Here is a 26,695-nt window from a genome sequence, read left to right as displayed (position 1 = left end):
ACTGCTTGCTGGCTTGCTCCTTCTGTCTGCTTTCTTACAGCACCCAGTACCACTGACTCAGGGGTAGCACCAGTCACCATGATCTGGGCACTTCCATATCGCTCATTACTCAAGAAAATGCATCACAGGCTTGCCCACAGACTTGCCCACAGGCCAGTGTGTTGGGGGCATCTTTGCAATTGAAAGTCCCTCTTCCTAAATGACTCTAGCTTATGTCAAATTGGCATAATACTAGCCAGCACACACATGATGCACATACATACATAAAGACAAAATATTCGTATGCATAAAATGAATAAATCTTTAAAAATTAAAATATGGTTTCTCAGTTATGCATTGTGAGTGCTCAATTGTTGGTTTTGGGTTTTTTTAAGAAGTTTTGTTTCCCTGAGTGCTTTTTACCACTCAGGTGGTTTTGTCAAGATGGCCTCAGAGTCTCTTACTCTGCAGGGCAAAGAGAAATAAATAGATAAGGAAATGCCATTGGTCAGCAGGATCCCAGGATGTTCTCATAAAAATGTCCTTCCCGGTTTCATTTTGATTATAAAAAGAACATCTTTCTTGTAAAAAGCCATTCAAGGCAAAAGAAAAAAGAATGAATGAATGAATGAGTGAATGGAAAGGAATGTCAAAGAAAGTTAAAATCACTCCCGATACCAATCCCCTCATAACGTTTTGATTTACAAACTTCCAGATGTCTTATCTGTGAAGTATATATGTGTACATACCTATGTTCTTTACCTTAAAAGAAACCGTGTTCACGTTACAGTTGGTGCTGTCCAGCCAACTCTATTCCTCTAACACAGTGGTTCTCAACCTTCTACAGCTTTGACCCTTTAATACAGGTCCTCATGTTGTGGTGACCCCCAGCCATAAAATTACTTTCATTACTACCTCATAACTGCAATTTTGCTACTGTTATGGATCATAATATAAACATCTGTGTTTTCTGATGGTCTTAGGTGACCTCTGTGAAAGGGTCATTTGACACCCAACATGGTCACGACCCACAAGTTGAGAACCTCTACGGCTATGTATCTTTATCTAAATATCTGATATGCAGGATAGCTGATATGTGACCCCCCCCAAAGGGGTCATGGCCCACAGATGTTATTCAGGACCATGTCAACAGTGAGACCTGGTGCTTTGATATTTTTCCTGTGAAAATATGTCAAGATACTGGAAAAACTTACGTGTAAGGAGTTGTTCCTAAAGCTACCTGATGCTAAGTGTCTAAACCACAAGTTGCTACTTACATGAAAAGCCATTAACGTTAAGTACTTCCTAAACTAAGCCAGCTGGCCAGGCAGGCAAGGCGGCTCAGCCTATAATCCCAGCACTAGGAAAGCTAAGGTAGGAGGATTAAAAAGGACTGGGAAGCCACCCTTGGCTGCAGCCAAAGTCTCAGGTCAGCCTAGGGTAGAATGAGGCTCTACTTTAAAGGAAATTAAAAATAAAAATGAATGAATAAATAAAATCTAAGACATGAATTGCAGTGCACGCCTATAATCACCACCTATGGGAGTAAACAATTAATATTATTTCTCAGGAAATTAAAGCATATTTCTTCTCTTCTCTCTAGAAAACTTGGATGAAACAATTGCTCTGCAGACCAAGAACAAGCTAGAAAAAAATACTACTGACAGCAAAAGTAAGCTTTTCCCAGGTAGGATTTACTTAACTGTGGGCTGGTTTTGCTTTGTTTTGTTTTGTTTTTCTTCTAGCTGTTAAAAACTGTTTTCAGAGGTAAATAACGGGTTTCGATAGACATTAATAAAGCATTGCAGATTTCAAAACATTTAAAAATCTTAAGTTCAACCATAGGAATAGCCACATGTAACCTTGGCTATTTTATAGCCTGTCGTGGCACAGAAATCTTACCACCAAAAATACAAAACAGTTCTTTCTCTTAGGGGCTTCTTTTGTTGGCTTTCCTGGACCGGGAATTGAACACAGGGCCCCAGTGTGAAAGGCTAACATCCTACCATAAGGCCAGGCCTCTAGCACTGGGCTAAAACAGTGTGGGTATTTAACAAAGACTCTTTGGAGGTGACTGGTTACAAAACAGTCAGTCTTCCATGAAAGCCTCCATCCATGTCTTTCTCTTACCACTTCTTGAAGCCACCATCCCAAGGCCCCCACAGCTCCTCAAGAGGCTCTGTGCACTCCACAATATGCCCCTTTTCTGTGTTTCTCTTCTACCCACATCCCAACTCTGCCCAGTAAACACCACGGCACTGAGCTGTGTGAAGAATCCTCCTCTCAAGGAGGGCGGGGGGGAGAACAGAAAGAAAAGATTGCACGGTGTGGGTTTCTGTGCTTCAGCTATCTTGCCCCCAGCACAGAAATTACGTACATGTTGGTAATGCTGTAGTGTGCCCCTAAATGATGTTCTCATGCAAGGTTTTTATTTAGTTCCTATGCTAAGGCTCAAAGGCAGCCCCCTCATTCTTGCTAGGCAGATACTCTACCACTTAGCTACATGGTTAGCCTTCAAATAGGTTTTTTTTTAATATTTATTTTATGTTTTATGTGTATGAGTGTGTGTGTATGAGTGTGTGTGTGTGAGTGTGTGTGTGTGTGTGTGTGTGTGTGTGTGTGTGTGTGTGTTCGTTCGGAAACCAGAAGTCAACATCAAGTGGCATCCTATTGTTCTCCTTTTTTTTTTTTTTTTGAGACACAATCTTTCCCTAAACCTAGAACTCACAGATTTGGCTACATTAACTGACCAGCAAATCCAGCAATCCTCCTGTCTTTGCCTCTCCAGTACTAGAAACTCAAGAGGCCAGAGATGGCCACAAGAGGATAGGGAGGTAGTTTAAGGCCAGACTAGGCTGGCTACATGAGAACTTGTCTCAAAAATAACAAAACTAGTCTCATTTGTAACCAAAACCTACAGAGCACACCCCAGTTGACTGACAGCACCAACTAAACTAAGATAAATAAGAATGAGGGTGTAACTCAGGGGTAGAGCACTTGCCTAGCATTCATGACACGCTGGGTTTGATCTCCAGCTAGGTCCTCCTTAGATAGGAAGGGAAGGAGGAACGGAAGTAAAAACAGTTTTGATTACACATGCCAGATCTTCTGGAGGCTGAGGCAGGAGGATTGCTTGAGTCAGGAGCTCAAAGATAACAGTGAAAGCCAATCTCTAATAGAATAATAAAAAAGCAAGACAAGCAGTGGCTCTCGGATGGCAGTGTGGCTGAAGGAAGTGCCCATGCAGAATTTGGAGTGCTGGGGTCTGGGCCTAGCTTCTTATTAACTCTTGGGTGGCCCTAAGCATCTCTTTCTGCCTGGGGCCTCCGTTTCCTCTTCTGTGAAATGAGGACTGAGGGTTGGATAACCACTGAAACCCCTTTCAGTCCAAAAAATATAACATGACCTCAAACTATCTTTTCAACAAAGTTTGTCCTCATTGAGAACTAAAGAAAGTTTGGAATGGTGTTTTAACCACGGTGCACTATCTGATCACAGCTCCACCAGAGAAGAGTCAGGAAGAAACAGACAGTACCAAGGAAGAAGCCGCCAAGATGGAAAAGGAATACGGAAGCCTAAAAGACTCTACAAAAGATGATAACTCCAACCTAGGAGGAAAGACAGATGAAGCCACAGGTCTGGATCTAACAGCTCTGGGGTGGGCAGTGAAGCTGGGGGAGCAGAGGTTTTTAACACGCGAGTAAAGCAGTCCAAAATCAAACACCCCCCCACAGCACAATCTGTGCCGTTAAGATTAGCGGAGTGGGGAGATCCGACATCAAGTCCCCTACAGCACAATCTGTGCTGCTAAGATTAGCAGAGTGGGGCAGTCACGTAGTTAAGCCCACACGGTACAGTCTGTGAGGTTAAGATTGGCATGCTGCACCTTTGCTGGAATAACAGTGTGTTTTCATAGTCTTGAGTCTTCTGGGATGGCAAGTTGCTTTCATTCTTTAATGGCTGGTGGCTTTTGGGCTTGGGGAGAGATATTCATGGTTGAGAGAATATTCATAGTCATTTATGTTTTATATCTTTAATGTCCTGTTTATTATCCCAATTTATTGAGAAATGTTTGTTTATAGGAGGTTTTACAATTCTACATTTTTATCTATAGCAATAGTTACTGTTTTAGACTTTATTTAGTCAGTTGAGTTGAGTTTTGAGACAGAATAGTTCAGGTTGGTCTAGAGCTCTCTGTGTAACCCAGGCTGGCCTCAAACTCATGGCAACCCTCCTGCCTCTGGCTCCCATGTGTTAGAAATACAGGCATGAGCAACATTTCTTTAAGTTGTTTAATAGTCCTCCAGATAATCGCCTGGTTGCTCTAGTGAATGAGATTAACAAAGCTAAGTCCTCACTCAAGTGGTGATACAGCGTAAAAATGCCTTTAAGAGCTTGAGAAAAACCACCAATTCAGTGCATCCGTTTGCTTGGTGCCGCACACCTTTAATCCCAGCACTTGGGAGGCAGAAGCAGGCAGATTTCTGAGTTCGAGGCCAGCCTGGTCTACAGAATGAGTTCCAGGACAGCCAGGGCTATACAGAGAAACCCTGTCTCAAAAAAAAAAAAAAAAAAAAAATGTATCTATGGTCTACAAAACTCACACCTTCCTAGGATTTTACAAGTTTTCCCAGAAACCGCCCTCCCTTCAAGAAAAAGACTTGATGAGGCATTAAGTTCTAAATTATGAGATCCTTTGGTTGAGGGCAGTATGCTCGTGGTTTGAACCCCTTGTAGTACAAGCTTCATAGGTACATCAGAGAAAACCTACATCCCTGTGTCTCAAGATACCTTGTTTGAAACAGAGTCTTTATTAGAAGCTGGGCAGAGATGTTTGGTCCCGCTTTAAGTTTCTGTCTTCAGGAAATGTTGACCTCTTTGGTATAACCGAAGCCCACTAAGTCTTACCAATGTCTCAGTAGGAGGTTCATCTGGATATTTAACTCCTCAGGAGGAGAGAAGGGAGTGGGAGTGGATCAGTGCTCTCTCCTGAGGGAGGGGAAATGGTTCTCCGCTAAGCTGTCATCTGAGAACATGGCACTGGGCCCTTTCCACTGGTTTTGTATGTAATGGCTGCCCATGGTAATGAGTAGATGGACTTTGCTTTCTCTTTGTTATGCTATGGTAAAATATGATTACTGGGACCCACAGGCTCATGCCTTAACTTTCTTTTATATTTATTTACTTGCTTATTTATTATTTATTTATTTATATATTGATTTATTGATTTATATATTTAGTGTGTGCATGCATGAGTGTGTGTGTGTGTGTGTGTGTCTGCGCACTTGCACACACACTAACACTCATGCACAGGTACAAACGTCATAGCACACATGGTCGGTCAGGGGATAGCTTGTTCTCTCCTCCCACCATGTGAGATCTAAGGTTCAAACTCCGGTTGTATGTCTTGGCAGCAAGCTCCTTTACCTACTGAGTCATCTCACTGACTCCATATTGGTCAACATTTTGTTTTTCAAATTTTTCCAGAATCTCACTATGTAACCTTGGCTAGCCTGGAGCTCACCATGTAGACCAAGCCAGCCTCAAATTCACAAAGATCCACCTACCTCAGTCTCCCCAAGAGGCTGAAATTAAAGGAATGTGTTACCATGCTTGGCTGATATTTGTCTATTACGTTTTTCCATTCTTGTCAGTGAGTGGTAGTTTCATGGAGAGATGGGTACAGGGTGGTAGTAGGAACCCCTTACTTAATCCCACCATTGTCCTTTTAGCACCCCATCTTCACTTCCTACCGACAAGATATTCTAGATCCACTCCAAATCTTCTTCTCACAAGACTTGGAACCAGTTTCTTCAGGGAATTGTTTCTTTCCTCCCTTCTTTCCTTCCCTTTTTCCTTTCTGTGCAAAGGCCGTACTCCTCAGGAGCACAGCAGCCACACAGTAAGCCTTTAGCCTGCCTAGGTAGCATGCTGAGTGTTGGGGATGACGCCTTATTTTGCTGGGCAAGCATCCCCAGGCATGGGTGTAACATATCTCAGCTTTTCTAATTTTTAAAAGAAAACATTGTGAAAACAGAGCATGAAGGGGGAGATGGTGCTGCTTACATAAAATGTGAGCGTTAGTCACCTTTCTCTCACAAGAACACAACACCTGAGACTCCTAAAGAGAAAGGTTGATTTTTGACTCAGAGTTTGGCTCATCTGTTGCTCTCGTCCCTTTGGGCCCATGGTAGGTGGCACATTGTAGGAGGGACACTGCTAGAGCAAAATCACTCACTTCAATAGCCAGCAGGGAAAAGAGAGCAGCAAGGTAGAGGCTGAAGTCTTGCCATGCTTGTTGAAAGTATGCCCCGCCCCATGGCCTGGAAGCCCCACCCCTTAAAGGTTCCATCCTGGGAACAAAGCTGATAACACTTGGACATGCAGGGATATTCCAGATCTGAACTACAGCAGAGCATTTGGAAACTGATGCTGGCGGGATAGCTCACCCTCTGTAGGGTTTCCATCTGACAGTAATGCTCTGTCTTTCTAGTGTTACTTCTTATATTAAAACTCCTAAAGGTGTTAGAGACTCGAGGCTTAAATTAGCTCCCTACTCCCCACAACCCTTGATTACATTGCTCTATGGCAAGAACAAATGAGTCTAACATAGTTTAGAAAACACCACACTGAACATAAGTTAAGTCCCAACATGTCCAACTCCCTTCCCCCCCAAAAAAAAAATTGCCTTTAATTAATCCTCAAAAAACAAGCATTTGCTTGTTCTTAATTGTTACTCATTTGCACAATTTTTAAAGGTGATTTTGCTTCTGTTATAAAATCCAGTGAGGAACAACACCCATTGGCTCCATACAGAAATTAAGTGCATTTGTGGCTGAAGGCTAGACTGACTGGGTTTCTTTTTCTTTTTCTTTTCCTTTTTCTTTCTTTATTTAAAGGCAGTGTCTTTAACCCTGGCTGGCTTGGAACTCACTGTGTAGCCCAGTCTGGATGTGAATTTGTGGCAGTCCTTTTGACTCAGCCTTCTGAGAATTAGGGCAAAAGACCTGAGCCACCATGGCTGGCAGAGATGGTTCTCACGCTCTACATAGGCAAGCAAGAGCCATGCACATATATCCTACTTATTGGTGAGCAGGCAGGTGGAGCACAGGCTTTCTTCAGGAGGGAGTTAGAGACTCTTCTGAATAGAGCATAGAATAAGGTAATGGCCCAGCTAATTCGAAGGAGGAGGAGGAGGAGGAGGAAGAGGAAGAGGAAGAGGAAGAGGAGGAAGGGGGGAGGAGGAAGAGGAGGAGGAGGAAGGGGAGGAGGAGGAAGGGGAGGAGGAGGAAGAGGAAGAGATGGTTGTAAGGAGGACACACTGGCAAGAATGAGGTCTTGGAGGATGAGGTGATGGTGTCAAGTAACCACAGTTAATATTTCTTAGCTAGGCAAGCAGAAGCCAGACCTGCGTGCAATAAATGTGGGAATTAGAGTAACAACAACAATAATATCCTAAGGCTTATATCACTTCACTTTACAAAATATAGTCTGCATACATTTTGTTTCCCCCAAAAAATCTAGTATAGGGGCTGGAGAGCTGGCTCAGTGGTAAAGAACACTTGCTACTCTTGCAGAGGACCTGAGTCGAATTCCCAACAACCAAATCAGTGGCTCAGCACCAACTGTAACTATAGCCCCAGAGGGTCCAATGCTCTCTTCAGACACCTCAGGCACCAACACATATGTGTTCATCACAGAGACACACATAAACAAAAATTAAACCTTTACATCAAATTTAATTTTTAATACAAAAAAATAACACATTTTATTTAAAAGATAATGTTTGAATTTAATTTAGACTATTTAAAATATTGATTTCTACAAGGACTCATTTTTTTTTACTTATTTGTATTTACTTATTTTGGCTTTATAAGGCAGGGTTTCAAGTAAGTCTGGCTTTATAAGTCTAGTTTCAAGTCCAGACTCAACTTGAATTCACTATGTAGCTGAAAGCTGTCCTTAAACTCTTGATCCTCCTGCCTCAACCTCCCAAATGCTAAGACTACAGATTTGAGCCACCTCACCTGGCACAGATTAACAGTCTTTTTTTTTTTTTGTACATGATGACTTCTAATTAGTAAAGTTATTTGAATGATTCAATAGTAATTTCTAAATTTAGAAATTTACTAATAGTGAAATTTTTATTCTAATTCTAACCATATCCAGAAACTTGCTTAATTTTCTCTAGAGACCAGGGGAATGTTCTTTGTAACGTTCCATTATGTAAGTGCTGCCTCGTTGCCAGTTGGACACTTACTTTACTCACTTTTGATGTATGAGTCACTGAAAATGTTCTTTTAATTAATTGATTGATTTTTATGGGTGTTCTGCCTCTGTGTGTGTGTGTGTGTGTGTGTGTGTGTGTGTGTGTGTGTAGTGCCCATGGTGGCCAGAAGAGGGCATCTGATTCCGGGGACTGGAATTTCAGATTGCTGTCAACCAACATCTGGATGCCAGCAATGGAGCCGGAGTCCTCTGGAAAAGCAACCCGTGTTCCTAACCACTGAGCAACCTCTCCAGTTTGAAAACGTTTTGAAAATGGTTTCAAAACTCATCCAAGGAATGAGATGAGCATTGTAGCGCCATAGGCTCATTCTGGTGCCATCACTTGTCATGTTGGCAACTAGATAATGACGTTATAATGGAAAAGGTGACTTTCACTGAACATCTTCTCATTCCCTTCCCTTTTTTATAGAAGCCAGAAAAGTCAGCCTATTGAGTTCCTAAAATGATAGCTCCTAAGGATGTTCTTTCTTAAGCAACCTAAGAACAGACCATTGTACACCTCAGGTCCCAAGGCCTTCTGTTAGACACATCCAGACACGGTCTAGGCTTCTCTGAGCCAGCAAGTGAGGTGGGAGCCCAAACACACTTGGGAGGTTTTATATCAACCCACATTGTTGAAAGATATCGAAAGTGTCTCCTCCTTTGTAAAACTATAAACTGCCTTTCCAGAACTCACCCCTTGACAAGCCAGAAAGCAACATACAAGAAATAAATTGACTGACATAAAAGCTCATGATCAGAGAGTAGTAATGCTGGGCCTTGAACCCATGACCCCTGACTCCTAATCCAGGGCCTATCGGTGTTTGTAACTGCATTTTGTGGGCATGTAAAATACTGTGGATAAATCATATTCTTTCTCCTTTTCCTGTTCCTCCTCCTTCTTCTTTCTTCCTCTTTCTTCCTCCTCCTCCTCCTTCTTTTCTTAAGGCAATGTCTCATGTATCTCTAGATTGCTTCAAACTCCCTATGTAACTGCAGATGACCTTGAACTCCTGCGTGCTGGAACTATAGCCATACATCACCATTTCAGTGTGTGTGGTGCTAGGGATCAAACCCAGTTTTCACACATGGCATGAACTCTACCAACTGAGTTCCATTCTCAATGAGTGGTTTTGTGCCCCTTTGTGGTGTTCACACCGTGGCTACCCATGTAACTCACACTGCAGTCATGTAATATTGACATAGTTTTAAGCATTACATACAAAAAAAAGTCTTATAAACACCTGGGGTTTTTATCATTCACTTATTTATTTGATGACAGGAGCACACACCACAGCAGGCCCATAGAGGTCAAAGAATAACTTTCATAGTCAGGTCTCTTCTTTCCACCATGTGTGTCTGGGGAGGATTGAACTCAAGTTGTTAGACTTGACAGCAAGTGCCCTTATTTGCTGGCCCATATTGTATGTTGGGAGGGGAGGATTCTTTGTGTTGTTTGTGTTGTTGTTATAAATGTTCTTGAAGCTCTAATGTCTTTAGGGTCTGTTGCCCTCAGTAGAGAAGTCTTATGGATTTTGCTTTTCTTTGGGACAGGAGGATGTCAGGATCGCATATTAGGGCCAGCAAGACCATGAGCAAGAAGGGGTATTTCTCTTATAGTATTGAAGACTAGAACAGCCAGAGAAGCTGGCTGAGTCTTGACTCTGGCTCTCTTCCATCTACTTCAGCATGTGTTTTAAGGCTCATGTCATATTACCTCAGCCGTGAGCTATTTTTTTCCAAAGACTGCTGAAATAAATTGAAAAAAAAATAGCCCAGTGTTCCAAAGTGGACTCTCATGGGCTTTCAGTGAACACTGCATAAATAAAAGATTTACTTTCCAGCTCAAGGAAGAGAAAATGTAAATAAAAGCCAGCTGCTCCTCTTCAAGAGCAGAGGACACCTGACTCCGTTCCTGCTCTAACCCATGTCCCAGGAAACATGTGGCAGGCTCAGCACTGGTGGCACCGGCTGCCAGACTTTGACACTCATTAGAACCACCTCAGGATTATTTGTTAATAATTCTGATGCTTCATTCCTCGCCCCGGGTATGTTAATTATCAGTATTTGTCAGTGGACAGCAAAGCGTACCACCCAGGGGTCTGTGTAAACACGCCTGAGGAAGCTGAAGTATTGATGTCATTTTGTTCTCTATCAGCTGAGGGCTGTCCTGTTATGTTACATGAATAAAGGGAGGAATGAGGGCTCAGCAGTTAAGAGCATTCTCTGCTCTTTCGGAATACCCAGAGGCCATGCAAGGCAGTTCATAGCCATGATTGTAACTCCACTTCCATTGAGTCCTGCACCGTCCTCTGGCTTCCTCTGGCACCAGGCCCTTAGTGCACTCAAATCCATCTAGGAAACCACTCAATACACGTAAAGTAAAAACTTATCTGTAAAAGGGGGGGCCAAAGGAAAAGAATGTATGCTGTGTGTGTGTGTGTGTGTGTGTTTAAGTGGAATATCACTAGGAAGTTCTGGCTGTCCAGGAACTCAACATGTAGACCAGTCTGGCCTCAGATTCACAGAGATTATCAACCCCACCCCCAATCCCACCCTCTCCTCCACCTCCTCATGCTGTTATTAAAGTTGTGAATCATCAAACCCATCTTCCCCTCCCCCCTCCAGAGTCTCATATTTGTCGGGCTGGCTTTGAACTCAGTAGGAAACTGAGACTAACCTTGAATTCCAGATCCTCCTGCCTCCACCTCCCAAATGCTAAGATTACAGGTATGGGCTACCAAACTTGGCTTGTGTGGTACTGTGGGTAGAACCTAGGGCTTTGTACATGCTAAGCATACATTCTGTGAACTGAACTACATTCTCAGGCCCTCAAACTATTTTTAACCTTTCTAATCCAGCATTTTTAATGTAGTATTTAAGTAGCAAGCATTGATTTTCTTTTTCTCACATAAGCTTTCCCCATTGTAATATGGTATCCAACGAATGCTTTAAATTATTATTAAAAAACTATTTAAAGAAGAATGTATTAAGATACACCCAAAAGTTTCAGAAGTTCTAATTGTCTAACATGCTAATGATAAACTGTTATCTAATTATTAAAATAAGTCATATGAGGATCAGTAACTTGATTTAAAGACCTTACCAAAAAAAAAAAAAAAAAAAAAAGCTTGAAATAGTCTACACTGCACTAAAATTTCTTTCCTTGTTCAAAATGCCTCATTTAGGGGAAAATGATATAGAGATCACTGTATTACTAAGTCCAGAAGGAGGCATGGTGGCTCATACCATAATCGAAATACACAAAAGGCAGAGGCAGGAGGATAGCCACACATTGAAGACCAATCTTATCTATTTAGAAAGTTCCAGGGAGCAATCAGAAAACATGAAGAGAACTTGTCTTAAATTTTCCAAATCCTTTTGGTTATCTCGCCAACAAGAGACAGGCAGTGGCAGTATCCATGAAGAGTATACCAAATGGTTAACACTAACCAGGGGACATTGTTTTATACATGGTCTGACTCTTTTACTTGATTTTTAATGTGTTATTATTGTATTTATGAGAGAGGGTGTGGCGTGGGCATCTGTGTGGCGGTCAGAGAAAACTTTTCAAGCACCAGTCTCCCCTACCTACTTCCCATGGACTCTTGGGATCAAACTCCAGTCATTGGGTTTTTAAAGAAAGTGCCTATAACCCCATGAGCCATCTGGCCATCCCCATTATCTTACATCCATGAAAACAAGCCATTGAAACCAAAGCCCCCTCTTCGTAGGTAAAGATGGTGAATAGGGGCTGAAAATTGTGGCAGATCTCTTTTATGGTTTATTTATCCCTTTCCATAGATGTTTCTCAGCACTTCATTGGAAACCTGATAGCATGAAGTCATACTAGTGAAGTCTGCATGGGCTTCAGGCCAGGAAGAAAGCTCTTCAGAGTCCTCTTAAATGCTGTTGTAGAAACTCGAATCCTGACGGATCTTAAGGCAGTGATACATTGTGCATGAACTGTCATCAGATTCCCCCAAGCTCAGTCCTGGCTCTAGAATGAACTAGCTGTGTGCATGTACGTTTATGCATGCATATGTATGTATGTATGCGTGTATGTATGTATACATAGATATGTGTATATATGATATTGCTTTATTTTCTCTCTATGTGCCTCAGCTTCTTCATCTGTGAAATAAAGGATGATAATATGGCTGCCTGAAAAGGTTGTTGACCAAACCAAAAGCCTGGTCACACCTTCTCATCCAAGTATTGATTTATTGCCTCTCAAAACTGGGCTTAGGGTTGTAAAAGGTACTTAAACTAAAGCCAGGGATTGTGAATCTTCAAAAGCTGGAGGTGGTAAATATCTGCCATTCTAACTCATCCCTTGACTTAAGACTGCTCCTCAGAGGAATCCCTAACCTGAAATCACCCAATCTAAGAATCACAGGGATCCACCTATCTGGCAAATGAAATCAAAATGTCTAAGCAGAGGCTGAAGAGATTACCCAGCGGTTATGAGCACATAGTACTCTTGGCAGAGAACCTGAGTTCAGTTCCCAGCACCCACATCTTTTAAGAGCCTAAGCAGACATCAAACTAAATTTGTGTGGGATGTAACTAACCATCCGTGATCCTTTACCAACTGTCTGTGTCTGAAATCTTATGCAAAAGCATTCTCATTAAAAACTCCCTACACACAAGCACATGTGTGCACACGTGTTCTAGAAAGAGGTACAGGGAAATTTTCTGTGTGTTTGATCTGACTCTCTCTCCTTTTTCCAGGAAAGACAGAAGCCTACTTGGAAGCCATTAGAAAAAACATCGAATGGCTGAAGAAACATAACAAGAAGGGAAACAAAGAAGGTAGGGGCTGGCTGTGGTCATGCATCACAAACTCTACCCAGTTCCCCAGAGTTCTTCTTGCCTACAATCCTTAAGGTCAGAAAGACTGAGTTAAAGTCTCTTCTCAAACTCAAAAACTCTCAGGTGTCAAGGCCGTTATAACCCCCACTTCTCTTTCAGTTAGTTTTTGGTTGTTGTTGTTTTTCTTTTTTTAACCTTACTGTAGAGAGAAATGATTTTGTCTGCTTGTTTGTTTTGTTTTTAAGATGAGGTCCCATGGTGCAGCCTTGACTAGTGCAGAATTTTCTGAGTAGACCATACTGGCCTCAAACTCACAGAGTCTCACCTGCCTCTGCATCCCTAGTTCTGACATTAAAAGCATGTCACACATCACCACACCAACCCCAGTAATGGAGTTTATCATAGCATTTTCAAAATGCTTTGTTCTTATTGATCTCTCTCCCTACCTCATCCATCGCTTCCCTCTCCCCACCCTCCTGCTGGTCCTTTCCTTTGGCAGCTCCACCCTATTCTCTTGTCATATATATTCCATTACCCTTGTCTCCCATAAGATCTCTTCTTCCCCTTTCATAGTCCCCTTTCTAGCTTCAAACCCTTACACACATACACACATACACACACACACACACACACACACACACACACACACACACACACACGAGACATATATATAATCAAGAACATGCATCTGAGAGAAAAACATGCTACTTAACTTCCTAGGTCTGGTTTATTTCACTTAACACAATGATCTCCAGTTTCATTCTTTTTCCTGCCATTCTCATAATTTCATTTTTCTTTATGGCTGAATAAAATGTCATCATGCATGTGAACCACATTTTTACCCACTCATTTGTTAATGGGCACCTAGACTGATTACACGTGGTACAATAATAAACATGGATGTACACATATCCCTGTGGCAGGACTTAGGACCACCACATGACCCATCCATATCACTGTTGGATTTATAGTCAACGGACATTATTTGCAGGCTTCTGAGAAAGCACCACACTGGTTTCCATGGTGACACAAAGGTTTATGTTTCCCTCAGCAATGCATAACTTCTTCCCTGACATCCTCAAACGTTTTCTGTTTCTTTTCATTGTTAGACACTCTGACCGGGGAGAGATGGCTAAAGATGTAAAACATATTGTCAAGTAGTCATTAGCCATTTGTGTTCCTTCTTTTAAGAATTGCCTGTTTGGATCTCTGGGTGTTTGAAGCCAGCCTGGTCTAAGTAGTGGGTTCCAGGACAACCAGAGTTAAATAGTGAAACTCTGTCTCAAAAAAAGCAAACAAGCAAGCAAAAAAGAAAAACTGACTGTTCAGCCCGTTTGCCCATTTATCGACAGAATGATTTTGACTTGTGTGGGTGGATTTACACACGTGTATGTGTGGGAGGCCAGAGGTAGCATCAAGTATCTCCTTCAATTGCTTTCCACTTTTTTTTTTTTTTTAATAAACTTAAGGGAGTCTACATGCCTACCATGGTCAGAGGACAGCTTGTAGGAGTCAGTTCCCTCCTGCCACTGTGAAGTCCTGGGGATCAAGTAGCCAAGCTTGACAGCAAGCACCTTTACCTGCTGAGCCATCTCACTGAGAGAGAGTCTCTCACTGACCCTGAACCTAGCCAGTTGGCAAGACTGGTTGACCCGTGAGCTTCAAGAAGCTGTCTATCTCAGCCAGGTCTGAAGGCACACAATTTTAATCTCAGCACTCGGGAGGCAAGATGGGTGAATCTCTGTGTTTGAGGTCAGCCTGATCTTTATAGTTAGTTCCAAGACACTTAGATCCACATGGTGAGACCCTGTCTCAAAACAAAACAAAACAAAACAAAACAAAACAAAACAAAACAAAACAAAACAAAACAGAACCCCACTCACCTCCCCAATGCTGGGATCACAGATGTGCTTCAATCAGGTGTGTGAGCTCTAAACTCAGGTCCTCATGCCTGCTTAGCCAGCACTTTACCAACTGATCCATCTCCCAGATTTAGATTTTTGACATTCAACTTTTGTAGCTCCTTCTATAGTCTAGGTATTAACTTCCCATCTGATGTATAGTTGACAAAGACTTCCTCCCATCCTGTGTGTCTCTGCACCCTAGTGATCACTTTATAGAATTCCACGTGATCCCCCTGTCATGTCCGGGAGGAGTTTCTTGTAGCATTGGAATTCTTTCCAGAAAGTTCTTGCATACGCCTGTATCTGGAAATGCTCTCGCTGTTTTTCCCTGGCAGTTGCAATGGTTTAGCTTTTATATTAAGGTCTTTGATCTGGGGACTAGAGAAATGACTCAGTACTTAAAAGCACTTCTTTTAAGTCCCAGGTCCAATTCCCAGCATCCCCATGCCAGCTCTCAACTATCTGTAACTCCACTCTAAGTGATCCAATGGCCTCCAGTGATACAGACCTACAAGCCGGCAAAACATCCATACACCTAAAGTAGTTGTAGTAGAAGATCTGTCAAAAGATCTTTGATCATTTTGAATTGATATTTGTGCAAGGTTAGAAGTGTACAAATAGTTTCATTCCTCTGTGGAAATCCAGTTGTTGTTTTTTTTTTTTTTCAGCACCATTTGTTGAAACGGGTTATCTTCTCCACCATGTATGTTTTGAATGCCTTTATCAAAAACTTGGCTGGAGCTGTAGCAGTTATATCTGGGCTTTGTATTCTATTCTATTTGTCTCCATCTCTCTCTTTGTATTGACACCACACCATGTTTGCCATTATGGCTCTATAATATAATAGGTCAGGTATTATATTTCCAGCATTAGTCTCTCTGCTTGTTTTTCGGGGGCTTTTGAGTTTCCGTGTGAGATTTAAGATTTTCCTCTAGTTCTGTGAAGACTGTCACTGGAATCTGGTGGGATTACATTGACTCTGTACACTGCCTTTGGTAGCATAGCCATGTTCACCGTACCAATTCTTCTAGTCCATGAACAGGAGACGCCTTCCCATCTTCTGGTTTCTATCACTTCCTTGGTGACTTAGGCTGTTTAGGTTTACTCCTAAGTGGGACTTCTGTCTGTTTCTTTTGTTATTGTCTTTAGGGTGTTTGTTTGTATGTTTGTTTAGACAAAGTATCAAAATATCCCTGACTGACATACCCCACTATGTAGACCAGGCTGTCCTTGAACTTACAGAAAGCTGCTTGCTCTGCCCCTCTCATGCTGGGATGGAAGGTGTGTGTCAGCATGCCTCCCTTGGTAGCTTCTTTAGTTGGTTGGTCTTTTGAGGCTATTATGAATGGGATACTTTCCTAGTCTCCTTCTCAGTAAGGCTGTTATGTTATAGACAGGCTACTTTCCTAGTCTCCTTCTCAGTAAGGCTGTTATGTTATAGACAGGCTACTGCTTTGTGCATTGTGAGTTTGCATCCTACCACTTTGCTGGAATGTTTATCAGATCTAACAGTAATGGTACGGTGTTTATGGTGTCCTCTGAAATAGGGATAATTTCACTTCTATCTTTTCTGGCTTTTGTTGCTTTTCTTTATCTTGCTTTATTGTTCTGTGATTATAAAAAAAAAACTATATTGAATAAAAGTACATAGAGTATTCACCCTATCTCATTTTAGATGTTAGAAGAAATGTTTTTCAGGTTTTCTCTGTTTAATATAAGGTTGACTATCAATTTTGTCTGTATAGTTTTTATTGTGTTGAGATATGAAACTTCACTTCTTTCTATTCAAATCAGCTTTTCAGAGCATTTTCTATTTTATTATCAAAATAAATGTCAAATAAAGGTAAAGTGAACAATGTAACAGCCCCGTGTTTCCAGCACCCATCTTGATAGAGATCAGATTTTGATACTTTGTCTATCCTATCTTACCTCTACACCCAAGTCCTTCAGTTTGTTGTTGTTATTTGGTTTTGTTTGTTTATTTTGAGATAGGGTCTTGCTTTATATAGCAGGCTGTTGTCAAAACCACAGCAATCCTCCTACCTCGGTTTCCTCAGTGCTAGAATTATAGGTATGAGATACCTCACCTGACTCTTAGAGTATTTTAAACAGATATTTTGTGAGTACATGCTAGGTTATATTCTCTGGTCACAGAGGAAAGTCCCTCACTTATTAAGACCCAGACCCTATTCAGAGTTTCAAAGATGAAAAGGAAGAAGATGTAACACCCACCACCATCACCCCCTACACACACAAAGGCAGCATCCCATGTGTCATGGGGCCCTGATATCATGGCTTTGCTCAGTATATGTCCTCAGTATTACGCATAGAAGCACTGAAGGGCCAAGAGGATAGAGTGGGTCATCCTGGCAGCAGAGATGGTTGGGGGTAGGGCTGCAGGGAGGAAGAAACTCCTGGAAAGAGGTGGGGAGAAGCAATAGGTACAATAAATGAGTGGGCAGGAGGCTATTGTGTTCCCAGAACTAGATCTGTGTATTTCTCCAGGACCCTGCATGCCTGTGGGGAGGGGAAGCTGACAGGTATAGGCCAGGAGAAGGCTTGTACACTCCAAAATGGAAGAAGACAGTTTTAGCAACAGGAACCTAAATTAAAAGCTAATTTGTTCTCAAAAGAAAAGTAGTGTGGCTACAGACTGAAAAATCAGGCCCTGGAGAGCAAGAAGAGGCCAAGATCTGAAGCAGAAAAGACGAGACTGAAATACCAGCAAGCAGAAGAAATGAAGAGGGAGGAGAAGCCCTCGGGCTGTGAGGAGAGGGAGCAGTTGGGGGGATGCCCAGGGGGTGTTCAGCCAGTGCAGATGCTGAGCAGTGCCTCTCAAGCTTTGCAGTCATTTAGATCACAGTGGGCTTCCAAGTGCTCGTAAGCCAGTCTGTATATGTTCAGAGAAATGTGCTATTAGGGGGTGTTGTCATCATGCAACATCACAGACTGCAGAACAAACTCAAACCTAGCACCGACCAGTCACTCCATGGGACCTCTTGATGTAGTCAGATGATGCACTGTGCCTGCTATGAGAGCTTATATCCCAGCCAACACTTGGGAGTAGGAGGCAGGAGGACCACCATGAGTTCTAGGTCAGACTAGGCTACATAGTGAGTTCAAGACTAGTCCTGGCCACGGTTTGTGACCCTGTCTCAAAACAGACAAACCAACAAAAAACAGCTAGGGACATTGGGATATAGCTTCCTGGTAAGCAGACAGGCATGGGTTTAATCACTTGTACCACAACACAGATAAGTGAATTAACAAAGGTGTGGACCAAAGGAAATGCTCATTCTAAATGAAGACAGCAAGGAAAAACAAACAAAACAGCCAACATCAGCCTCTGACTTCCACATACATACATGTATGTACACTCCACACACACATGCAAGCATGCATACACATATGCACTCCACACACATGTGCAAACATGCATACACATATGCACACTCCACACACACACATACAAACATGAATATACATATATACATACGAAAACTTTACATGAGCAATACTTCATCAAATCTCTCACTGCTTAAAAATGCATCTTTTGATGTGCCACTAAAGTCACCAAGGACTGTGGAGACTCTAAAAGTAAAATGTTTCTTTTCATATCAGAGAAATTCATCACGTACCAAACTGCATTCCAAAGCAAGTGCAAATTGCAGACAGGTTTGCTGCATCGCATCACGTTTGTATCAGACTTCTGGTCCTAGCCCAGCACTTTGCTATTCCCATCCTGTCCCGTTCCAGGGTGACCCACCCAGTGAAGCCTGGAACCCTGGTATTTGCAGAGGGAAGGGCCTGGAAGAAATCATCACAAAGAGTGTATTGTCTCTGGTGCTTTCCTCTGCCTCCAAGAAGTAAGGGCACCGTGTGGTAGTGAGCTCTGCCTCCTCAGCTTCCATATATGTTCTGCTTGGCGTGCATGGGGTGGGTGCCTCTCAGTGCCTATGGAGGTCTAGGTGCTTCGGTCATGCCACGGCTGCAGCTGTGTAAACAGGAAGACTTACTATAGTTCAGACCTTTAGCCTCTGCTGCTTCCCTGTTTGTGAGGGAGGGGCCTGGTTGACCTAAATCTCATTCTAAAACCCAAGAAAAGAAAACTCTGTGTGATGTGGTAAGGAGGATGGAAAGATCTGATGTAACTGTGTTGTTGACTTTTCTGTTGCTGGGTTAAAATACCGCCACCAAAAGCAACTTACAGAAGGAGCTAATTTAGGCTTACAGCCCCAGAGGAAGAGTCTGTAATGTCAAGAGATGCATGGTAGCAGACAGCTAAAGCAGGAAGCTGGTTAATCACATTTTATCCACTCATAGTGTCTTAGTCAGGGTTTGTATTCCTGCACAAACATCATGACCAAGAAGCAAGTTGGGGAGGAAAGGGTTTATTCAGCTTACACTTCCACATTGCTGTTCATCACCAAAGGAAGTCAGGACTGGAACTCAAGCAGGTCAGGAAGCAGGAGCTGATGCAGAAGTCATGGAGGGATGTTCTTTACTGACTTGCTTCCCCTGGCTTGCTCAGTTTGCTTTCTTATAGAACCCAAGACTACCAGCCCAGGGATAGCATCACCCACAATGGGCCCTCCCACTCTTGATCACTAATTGAGAGGCTCCTTTCTCTGTGATAGCTCCAGTTTGTGTCAAGTTGACACACAAAACCAGCCAGTACACGTAGAAAACAGAAAATGAATAAGGAGCTCAAGTAAGGCAAGGCGATCAACACTGAAAACCCACCCCAGTGATACACTCCCTCTAGCGAGGCTACTTCTCCTAAGGGTTTAATGATCTAAGCACCACCAACCGGGGATCAAGTGCTGAAATACATGAGCTTCTGGTGGGCATTTAAACCACACAGCTCTTGGTTTTTGTTTTTCAAAACAGGGCCTCAAGTAGCCAAAGCTGGCCTTGAACTTACTAAATAGTAGAAGATGACATCGAACTTCTCCTCCTGGGTGCTGAGATCTAGAAAGTTCTAAAGAAAAAAGAAAAAAGAGGTGTGCTTTTGAAAAATTAAATCACAGACTAGGCCCTGTGTCTGTGATGGTTTGAATGAAAATGACCCCCCCCCCTAGGTTCCTAGGGAGTTGCACTATTGGAGGTGTGGCCTTGTTGGAGTAGGTGCGGTCTTATTGGAGGAAGTGTGTCACTGGAGGTCAGGCTTTGAGGGTCCCTAGTGCTTAAGCTCTGCCCCCTGTGGGAGGCAGTATCTTTCCTGGTTGCCTTCTGATCAAGATGTAGAATTCCCAGCTCTTCCAGTACCATATCTGCCTGCATGCTGCCATGCTTCCTGCCATGATGATAATGGACTGAACCTCTGAACCTGTAAGCCAGCCCCAATTAAATGTTACCCTTTATAAGAGTTGCTTTGGTCATGGTGTCTCTTCACAGCCATGGAAACCCTAAGACATTGACCATTCCTAACTCAGCAGCAACAACTCCTGAGTGTGAACAACTCTCCAGGAGCCTCAGGGGCTGCACATACACTAAAATTTGCTAAGTCCTGATCTATGAACTTTTTTTCCTCTGTTGGTCACATGCGAGGATACATTCCCTAGGGTTGTGGTGGGGAGATAATACAGTACCCAGAAACACTTTAAATAGCACAGTATGGCCCAAACCCAGAAGAACTTCCTGTCCTTCAATGTAACCTCTTACTACATAAAATGTCTCTCAATGATAAACATTGTGATGGGATTTTTCTTTTCTTGATCTTTGCTCACAATACTCTAATGATATTTTCTAGATTACGACCTTTCAAAGATGAGGGACTTTATCAACCAACAAGCTGACGCTTATGTGGAGAAGGGCATCCTCGATAAGGAAGAAGCCAACGCCATCAAACGCATCTACAGCAGCCTGTGAAAATGGCAGGCAGCTTGAGCCTTCCTGTTGTTCCAGCAAAAACAATATAGCTTACAAACTAATTCGGCAGTTAAAGAGTTACCAGCCCAGGAGTATTAGGATGTGCTGAATTTATAGTAGTTAATCCCTTAGAAATGAGTAAAATAGAGCTCTCTTGCCATAAATACCTTATGAAAAGCAAAGCTGTAGAGAAGCCAAGGTTTTTCTATATAGAATCCTTATTTCCTCTTGGATTTACATTTTGTAATTAGAGATGTGCTGCTCTGGAAATGACTCTAATGGGTTGAACATAAATCTGAACCTACTTCCCACTGTCTTATGCCCCCTGAAGATCTGAGAGGCCCTGTTTCGGCATGCTAGACACCTGAGCACCTCATTGGATGTTTGTCATATGATATTGTTTCCACTAGTAGATCTCTGTTGGGCACGGAAATAAACCCACGTCTCTTCATATCCTTGACGCTCTGAGAAACAGCTGCTTTTTAAATAAGATTTTAATTGAAATAGAATTATACATACCACTTTCTCCCCTCCCTTTCCCCACCCTGTAAGACCCAATGTCACAAAAAAAAAAAAAAAAAAAAAAAAGAGGTTGAAAGGGGTATAAGAGTCACTGAGTTTAGCCTGGGAGTATAGCAGTGGCAAAATGCTGGCATAATACACCTGGATTTAATCCTTGGGATCAGGTGTACACACACACACAAACACACTCACACACACAAAAACACATACACTCACACACACATACACATGAACACAGACATACACATGCACACACACATACATACACTCACACACTCACATACACACACATACTCATATACACACTCACACAGACAGACACAGAGTAAATGTCACTTTCATTTCCTCAGATGAAGTGATGAGATGAGAGCCAAACCCAGGCAGTGTGAATATGTGGCTGGGGCAGAACCCAGAGTGCTTCCTTCTCTGTTCTAACTATCTCTAAGCCTAAGCCTGCAAACTTCTAGCCTTTGTAAAAATCTAATCTTCCAAGATGACTGACTCAATTTGGCTTCTCTTGGCTTCTGACTCAATTGCTCTGCCTGGCTTCATACTAACTTTGGCAATCTGTTCTAATCTTCTGGCTCCTTCTCATTCTCTGGCTTCTTCTGTCTTCACTTGTGTCTAGTTATTCACTCTGTAACCTGTCTCTGTAAAACTGTCCCAGTAAAATACACACATACGCATACACACTACACCACCCCTTTTTTCCTCCCTCTCTTGCTGCTCTTAAGTAGCTTCTCTTCCTTCATCCTGTGAGTGTGGAATTTCCTATCTCTGACTCATTCTATCAAATCTTTTTCTGATTCCTCACTTTGTAGACCCCTCAATTTGATGTCACTTTCAAACATGGCTGCTTCCTTCTACAAACTAACCTTACCTTCACTGTTAGAGATTAAAGGTGCCCAGCCAGATCATACTGTAATCCAGGGCATGTCTGCATTCCAGCCATGTCATATCTTTGGATGTAATCACTTGCCAGAGCAGCCAAGTTGCTGGATTAAAATTCCTCTACAACAGACAGACAGACACAAACACACAAACATAGGCACACACAGATACACATACACATAAACACACATACACCCATACACACATACCCACAAATCCACAGAAACACAGGCATACACTTACACATAGATATACAAAACTCAGAGATATGTACATGCACAAACACACATACACCATACACACACCCATACTTACACATAGATACACAGACACACATATATAAGCAGACACACATACACATGCACGCACACAAACACATGCACTTACACAGACGAGATAAACACACAGAGATACATATACACCCATACACACCCACCCACAAATACACAGAAACAGACACACATACACACATACATGCACAAATTATCAACAATTTACTCCCTACTTATATCCCCCCCCTTTTTTTATTTTTTTGAGTTTTCAGACATCTATTGTTCACTCAATAAAGAGAAATATTCATATAGTTAAGCCAAATGAGTTCACACACTGTTCGAAAACAAGGTCAAAGTTTATGCTAGACTCCAGTTATCTAAACTGGATTTGACTTAGCCATGTTATCTTGCCAGAAAGCAAAGGACCAGGCAGCATGACAGAAGCTAAAAATTACCAGAAAGAAAAGGCTATGAACTTTAGATTCCTGCAACTTGTCTGTTTGCTGCTGCTGCTGCTGCTGCCACCACCACTGCCACCACAAACACAAGCCTGAAAACAGAGCCCAGTGGTGCTCTTAGGATGTAGGTGCTCCCAAGTTAAAGGTAGCATTGAAATACATTACTCAATTAATTGCATAAATATGTTATATATGCTCACCTGGAACCATAAACACAACAAGCTTTGTAATTTGGCTGTCCTTCCCTCTGGTGACCTGGTGATGCCTACACTGCCCTAGAGCCTCTCTCATACTCCCAGTAACGCTGGGTTTTCATAGTTAGAAGACAGTTCTTCCTGGAGAGGTCAGAGACAAGCAAAACACAAAACAGACTGGACACACAAACTAATCTCTCCACATGTTCTAGAGAAGCCAGGACCCAGCCACAGGTGAGTGTGGAGAAACACCTTTGAGAGAGTTCAAAACACCTTTGCCCAAACTGTATTTACCAAAGCACAATGACCCAAACTGTTTAATGAATCAACTGTGCTAGCTTGACTGACTCTGCTTTAACTGCGTCACAGAGGCTTTTTGGACGTCAGACAAAAAAAAACTGGTTAGGGCTGTATCATCTTAGCCAAACACTTTTTAAAAGCATACCTAAGTATCTATGTGGGATTTTTTTTTAAGAAATTTCTTTATTTTATTGTAGCCTTCTTTAGTATCTCTTGGTAACCAAGACAGAAGGAGCATGCTTGATTCTATTTTACAAACAAGAGCATCCTTTCACAGAGGGATCAGGAACACTGGATGAGCTCAAGTTCATGAGGTCAAGAAGTGGTGAAACGGTGGCAGAAGCAGGTCTGACCATCTAGGTGCTCTCTGTGGTAAGTCTGTGCCAAGATACCTCAGAACTCTAGCCATGAGGCAGATGCAGGGGGGATTCAACTTTGAGATAAAATTGGGCTACACAGCAAGCCCCTGTCACCAAAGAAAGCAAACAGAAGTGAACAAAAAAGAAAGCCCGAGACCCCCACTCTGACAGAGTGAGGCAGGAGGATTCCAATCCAGAGGCTGCCTGGAGTACATAGAAACTTCCAGTTCCAGGCAGCCTGGCCTAGTGTGGCATAACTCAGAAGGCTGAGGCAGGATTAGTGTGCATTTGAGGCCAAGCAGGGCTACATGGCAAGTTCTAAGCCAACCTTGAAGAGACCAGTTTTGGCTCAAGACACCCCTAGACCAAGTCCAAGCACAAAGGAGATTTAATTGCTCCAGAGGGACAAAGTGCAGGAAGCAAGAGACAAAGACAAGCAAGATAGAGGATGAGGGAGAAGGGGAGAGGAAGAAGGTAGAGGGGAAAGAGATATTTGTCAGGACGGGGACACACACACACACACACACACACACACACACACATGGGGCTGCTTCTGAATAGAGGAGACAGATGTAGCATGTAGGAAAATGACAGTTTGTGACAGTAAAGAGAGAAACCAGTGTTAGAATGTCCTATTTAATTTTGATTGGACAGGTTAATTAGGTGAGCCAAAAGGGACGTTTGACTGTGGAACTTCAATACTTCGATAGCTAGACCTTGGTAGTCAGCGTCAGGAGGAGGGAGTAGCCAAATAAGGGAATGGATGGACCTTGGTGGCTAGCTTTAAGACTGTAATCTAATAGTTTTTAGCAAGACAGAAGGGATGGGGGAGAAGGGCAAGGCCTGCCAGAGCCATGTTTGCCATGCTCAGGCTGGCCAGAGTCCCTTCGAGCCAGGGATATAGAACAAAAACCCTGTCAAAACAAATTCCTCTAGTCCAGAACAGTTAAACTATGGCTACAAAATTGCTGAATATTTGAAGATGATATTTTAGCTAGAAATTGCTGACAAGGAATTAAGAAATATATTTGAGCCTGTGGTCATAATTTAAATTTTGAGCTCCTCTGATATCATCCATCTTTGCCAAATTAAATCATTTTCTGTTGAGCATAACTGTATTTTTTTATTATTCCTATAGCCCACAGAAGCTTGCTTGGTCCTCTCCCGTTTTCCTTTTTGTTTTCTCCTTTTCCAATTAAACCTCCACAGCTCACATGACAACAAAAACAGAAACAACGAACTGTCTGGAGAACACCCCATTCTGAGCTGGGGAGATGGCCTCATGTGCAAGCGTGGGGAACTGAGGTCAGGGAGCATGAGAGCTGGGAACGTGGCTCGGTAGATCAATCTCTTTCTAAGCCAAGTTTGAGGACCAAGTTCAGATCCCCAAAATCCACATAAAACCCAAGCAGGGCATGCTGCCCACCTGTAATCCCAGCACTCGTGAGGCAGAAGCAGGGGGTCCCTGGGACAAACTGGCTGGCTAGACTAGGTGGAATTGGTGAGTTCCAGGTTCAGGGAGAGATGCTGAGTGGATAAATAAAATGGAAAGAGATAAAGGAAGATGTCAACCTCTGGACTCCACCTGAGCCTATGCAAGCACACATATGCTCACACAGAGGGGCCGGGGAGCGGAGAGACTCTTGAGTTAATAAATAAAGTGCAAAGAGATGGAGGAAAATGTTCAACCTCTGGACTCCACATGAGCATATGTAAGCGCACATACACACATGCAGAGAGAGAGAGAGAGAGAGAGAGAGAGAACACCCTGTTTCAAGGATTCAAGGAGAAACAAGGTGACATAAAGGATTATACTAAGTGAGAAACAAACAAACCAGCAAGACAAGGTGAGCTTCCACTTCCCATCATGGTGCCTGTGGGTCCCCTCAAGGCTGGGTCTATGATTGTGGTGGTTTGAATGAGCATCCCCACACACACACACCTCCAGAGGCTTATATATATATTTGAGCAAGTGGTCACCAGATGGTAGAACTCTTTGGGAAGGATTAGAAAGGATGGAGGAGGAAAGCCCACTGGGGGAGGGCTCTGAGGTTACAGAAACCCACGCCTTTCCCAGTGTGTGCTCTCTGCCTTGTGTTCGTGGATCACAGGTGGCCTCTCAGCACTGGTTCAGAACCATGTGGGCCGTGTTCCCCATCATAATGGTCATGGGTTCACCAACTCACACTGTAAGCCCTAAATAAGCTCTTTTTTTTTTCTCTCTCTCTCTAAGTAGGCTTGGCCATGATACCTTAGCACAGCAAGTGAAGAGTAGCTAAGACAATGATGTTCTGGTACCACAGGCTCTGCTACACTAACACCCGTGGGCTCCTGCTCCTCATGAGTACAGGGGCAAACAGCGAGGAAGAAAGTAATAGAGAAGAAGGAGGAGGGCAATGAAAACAGAGAAACACACTCCATTTACTCCACAGGTATCAGACTCTGGGGATGGTGAGGAGAGGTAATCAAGGGAAACTCCTGTGGAAGCCTAAAGACTTCTATGACCTGGTTAAAGGTATTTAACCCAGTAAGTGAGTAGATGTCAAGACTAAAACTATATCAACTGCCATTGGTATGTTACTTAAGGTTTGCTGCTGTCATTCATGGACATAATAAATGGCGAGATGAATTAGATGAGACAAAAGCCTAACTTTTAATTCAACGGGCACGGCAAGGATACACTGTTAATAAGCACACAGAGATACAATGTCAACAGAATTCTGCCTGTCTGGGGCTGGTGTGGTTTCATTGACTCTTCTGGAAACCCAGCACTTGGAAAGTAGAGAGGAGTGGATCGGGAGTTCAAGGTTGTTCTCAGATACACAGTGAGTCCAAGGTCAGCCTGCACTCCAGGACTCCGCG

At 42.7% G+C, this 26,695-nt stretch overlaps 1 protein-coding gene across 2 annotated transcripts in view; it reads left to right on the top strand.

Moving 5' to 3' along the window:
• Scg3 (secretogranin III) overlaps positions 1-21,290 on the top strand; it is a 40,422-nt gene extending 19,132 nt beyond the window's left edge. Inside the window, exons 9-12 of one of the 2 annotated variants that reach the window (XM_021172675.2) lie at positions 1,583-1,651; positions 3,478-3,615; positions 12,982-13,062; positions 20,719-21,290. In XM_021172675.2, coding sequence (XP_021028334.1) covers positions 1,583-1,651; positions 3,478-3,615; positions 12,982-13,062; positions 20,719-20,837 — 407 coding nt within the window. In that variant the 3' untranslated portion in view covers positions 20,838-21,290. Of the gene's footprint in view, positions 1-1,582; positions 1,667-3,477; positions 3,616-12,981; positions 13,063-20,718 lie in introns of both variants that reach the window. The other variant, XM_021172674.3, reaches the window with a different exon arrangement.
• Positions 21,291-26,695: the final 5,405 nt, after the last annotated feature.

The sequence above is a fragment of the Mus caroli genome, unplaced genomic scaffold (genome assembly GCF_978045245.1).
Source record: "Mus caroli unplaced genomic scaffold, Mus_caroli_1 scaffold_11, whole genome shotgun sequence".
Taxonomy (NCBI): domain Eukaryota; kingdom Metazoa; phylum Chordata; class Mammalia; order Rodentia; family Muridae; genus Mus; species Mus caroli.
The sequence above is the reverse complement of the archived record's forward strand: the minus strand, read 5'-3'. Positions and strand labels throughout refer to the sequence as shown.